General features: G+C 35.9%; 1 protein-coding gene across 1 annotated transcript in view; it reads right to left on the bottom strand.

The window, feature by feature from the left end:
• The window catches only part of LOC107688305 (uncharacterized), a gene marked incomplete at its 3' end in the record, with an annotated part of 3,695 nt that extends 558 nt beyond the window's left edge, over positions 1 to 3,137 (bottom strand). Inside the window, exons 1-4 of the mRNA XM_016485925.1 lie at positions 2,927 to 3,137; positions 2,085 to 2,130; positions 1,351 to 2,010; positions 439 to 571 (exon numbers count right to left, since the gene is read on the bottom strand). Coding sequence (XP_016341411.1) covers positions 439 to 571; positions 1,351 to 2,010; positions 2,085 to 2,130; positions 2,927 to 3,119 — 1,032 coding nt within the window. The remainder of the gene's footprint in view (positions 1 to 438; positions 572 to 1,350; positions 2,011 to 2,084; positions 2,131 to 2,926) is intronic.
• Between the last annotated feature and the right edge of the window lie 770 nt (positions 3,138 to 3,907).

The raw sequence follows: 3,907 nt of genomic DNA, 5'->3' as shown, positions 1-3,907 counted from the left end.
ATTGTGTACGAAATGTGCTATATAAATAAACTTGCCTTGCCTTGCCTTGCCTTACCTTTTAATCAATACAAACATTATGTAATCAGGTCAGTATGGCATTCTGATATTTTAAAGGATAACAAGTTTTTTTTGTTCTTTTAATGGTTGCCTGAAAAAAAATCTATTTAAAAAAATACAAAGCCTGCAACAGACTCAAATGCCAGTGATGTAAAATATGAAGTAACTATTTTCTGCAGGGATATTTAAGTACTATCCAACCACTTCAGTCCAAATCCTTTCAATGGAACATCAAAACACTGAGTTCTATGTTGTGCAGGCAAAGCGTAGAGCTGCTAGGACATCCACAGCAGCATTAGACTCAAACCGACAGGAAGCCCTTAGGTGCTGACCGAGAACATCACAATGTCGCTGCGGAGAGCTGTGGAGAGCGTGGCTTACCCTGATGAGTACTTTGTGATTGTCTGTTGCCCTGAGGTATGGCAGGGACTGTCCACACTGAGGCATTCTTCTAAGCTCCTTTATTGGGGTCCCAAGCCATTCCTGTTCTTTCTGCTCTGCTGACACTTGCTCACTGGAGAGATGGAACAAATTATTTTATTTGCATTATTCTAGTTTATTGCATAATAATAACTATATATTATTATTGCATTATTATTATTATGTTTATTTTATATTTTCATAAGACTTCAGTGATATTGGTACAATATTGGTTAATGGATTTATATCAGCCAGTATTGCATATTTAATCGCACAAGCTCATTTTGCCTATTTTTACATTTAGATTACCTCTGTTGTCATCTAACACACATTAAAAAACACACATTAATTTATTTATTTATTTTTTAATTTAGAAGAAGAAATGTTTTTTGAGCAGTAAATCAACACACTAGAATAATTTCTGAAGGATCATGTGACACTAAATACTGGAATAATGGCTACTGCAAAGTGGAATCACAGGAATAAATTACATTTGAAAGTCTATTAAAATAGAAAAATTTATATTTAACAATATTACTTTTTTAACTGATTTAAAAAATAAAAACAGCCTTGGTGAGCATAAAAGACTTCTTTGAAAATACATTAAAAAGATCTTTAGCAAATCTCATAACTTATATCAATTTTTCATATTGTTGTGACGTCTAAATTCACTTGTATCATTAAAACAACTGATTTTCAGTTTTAGTGTTTGTAATGATCAATTTCAACAAAATACTATAGAATTTCAATCAGCCATATATAAAACCAATTATTAGTAACAGTCAAACTTTTAATATCAGTGCATCTGAGTAGTCTTTGATAGTGTGGTAAAACCCTTATCTACTACAGCAATATTTACAAAAACAACAATACCTTTCTGAAGAAGAAACCTGTGTCTGGTCACTCTCAGGTTCAGTCTCAACAACATTTTCGGGAACAAAAGCACCAGCACCCGAGTTTTGCCCCTCTGTGTCATCTGTTTCCATGGGTGTCACTTCAAGTTCGTCTTTGATGTTGTCTATAGCTTCTGGATTGGGGACTAAGGGTTTGGGCTCCACCACCATTGGGTCAACACTCGAACAGGGGTCTTGCAAGTCGGGGCAGGCAGGAGAGTTGCTAGGCAGAGACTCTTTGCATGCTGGACTCTCTGTTCTCATCTCCACATCTACATTATGTGTGTTACTTGTATTTACGGAGGAACTGAGGTTTGTCCCTGACATCTCTGTAGACATGCAAGTCATCTTGACCAGCTTGGCATCTGGTGAAGTTGATTCAATTGCCTTTTCTCCATTGCTTGGCTCCATTGGAACGTGTGCATCAATAATATCAGGAGTTTCTTTATAAGTGATGCCCTTTGTGTCCTCGTCACAGTTTGGCAAAGAGGTCTGTGTCTGGTCCTCTGGTTCATCATTCTGCTCCTTACGTGTTCTTGTTGACTCACACAACTTATCATTATCTTTCATGACTGCCTGAATGCTTTTCTTGATTTCAAGGGTCTCATGAAGATCACACCCTGCATCCTCATCCTCATGGCTGTCAAAGACAAAACACGAAAAGTGCTTAATTTTTTTTTACCCATTTTAAACAACAACAACAAAACAACTTACCTATTTTCCATATTCATCGTAAGCACACTTCCTGCCAAACTACTTGCTGTAAAAAGAAAAATTTAACTTAGAACTGACATTTAGATCTTAGAACTGAAAACAAAAGCTATAGTTACAGTCATACCTACAACGCATTAGCCAGAGTAATGAAAGGATTACTGCAAAACGAGAAAGCTAGCATTTCAAATGACATTTTACTGTAAAATGTGAAGCAAATTCTTTCAAATTCTTCTCGAAAAATATCTTGCACACACGCACGCTCGCGAGCACAAACACACACACTAATCCCTGAGGGTCCCTGGTTTGGCTGAGAATCTGGGTGGGGGTCCTGTTGAAAACGCATGATTCTAACCATTATATTGTTATTACATATCATTTTATATACTACTAAGTGCTAGATCAGTGTAGATGAAACTATAGATTGGTTCAGACATGAAATGTGAAGAGATAACATTCTTAATCAGCAGTAGTATTATGTTGTTGTGAATGGCTAAGCTAGCTGAGATAAAAGGCAGGTCAGAGTTTGCATGGATTTTTAGGCTAATATATCAGAAAAATTAATGTGTGCATCTTTCAAATCCATATATTTATGATCAAATCTAGAATAGGTATTAGAATAACTCTAATAAAAGCTCAAACACGCGTCCCTTTATCTTTTAAATGAAGCCTTTACATCTCAATAAAAATATACCGCATACATTTTAATACACAATAGGTTTACGGCATTATTACTGCTAGAAAAACAACATTCTTCCTTCAGTACTTCACGCTAATATTTGTATATTAGACCGGCTGCTTTACTGTCAGTCTGTTCGCTTTTATCACGGATCAAATAATCATACTTGCTCTCTTTTTCTGCTTTGTCTTCGTATCGCTGTCAAGCTCACACACATATTCGAGCTCTTTTCCAGCAGACGGGAAAACTACACCTTTTATGCAAATGTTTGCTGCTTTTACCACACTATCAAAGACAACAAGATCACAGTGGAATAGAATGAAACACACAACAGAAAGGATAACTGGTGGAGAATGCATCAGTTCCGGGTCGTTCCGGTTCTGCTGATTGGATGGACTCTTGTCACGTGTTTGAAAGCTATTTCAAGTTCAACAGGAACCGGTTTATTTCATCTCTTACTGTTGCTTTCTCATTCATGCAAACTATGTTTTTATTTAAAGGCCACATATATATATTATTATGTATAAAATAATATCTTTGGTGGGTCAGAAATTGAATTGCAATTTAGAGTAAAAGTCCGTCAATATGTTTCTTCGGGTTCTTCCGTTGAATATTATTGGTTACGTTCTAGATTTTTATATTTAAGTAGGGGTTCTTCCTCAGCGTTTTATAGATAATCTACTATGTAACCATGGGCGTAGCTTGTGGGGGGCCAGGGGGGCCTGGCTCCCCCATATCGATTTAAGGATTTTACTAAATATTTATTTATAAAGTTTTTTCTATGAAGTAAAAATGCATATAATGCAGTTAATAATACATGTAAAAGTGAATACGTAAAAGTTAATACATTTTAAATTGTTATTGTAAGTAAATTAATAAATCAAAACAAATTTAACGTCTCCCTCAACCTCATTTGCGTAAAAATTGTCACGTGACGAATCTGCATTTTGGTGGATAATAGATTTAACGGTAATGCTTGCCTGTTGTGTGGAATAAAATGATGTTCCGCGTTTTTAACAACATACACGAACTGCAGAGAAATCTGGAGACAACGAAAAACTCCGATGAAGATATTAATGCCGTGCTTAATTATTCACCTGTGGTGCCGAAATTTGCACCCTGCCAGATTATGCACCCCCTCGTTGAA

This window comes from Sinocyclocheilus anshuiensis, unplaced genomic scaffold, assembly GCF_001515605.1.
Source record: "Sinocyclocheilus anshuiensis isolate Anshui unplaced genomic scaffold, SAMN03320099.WGS_v1.1 scaffold809, whole genome shotgun sequence".
NCBI classification, from domain to species: Eukaryota; Metazoa; Chordata; class Actinopteri; order Cypriniformes; family Cyprinidae; genus Sinocyclocheilus; species Sinocyclocheilus anshuiensis.
Note: the sequence above shows the minus strand (reverse complement) of the source record. Positions and strands in the feature narration are given on the sequence as shown.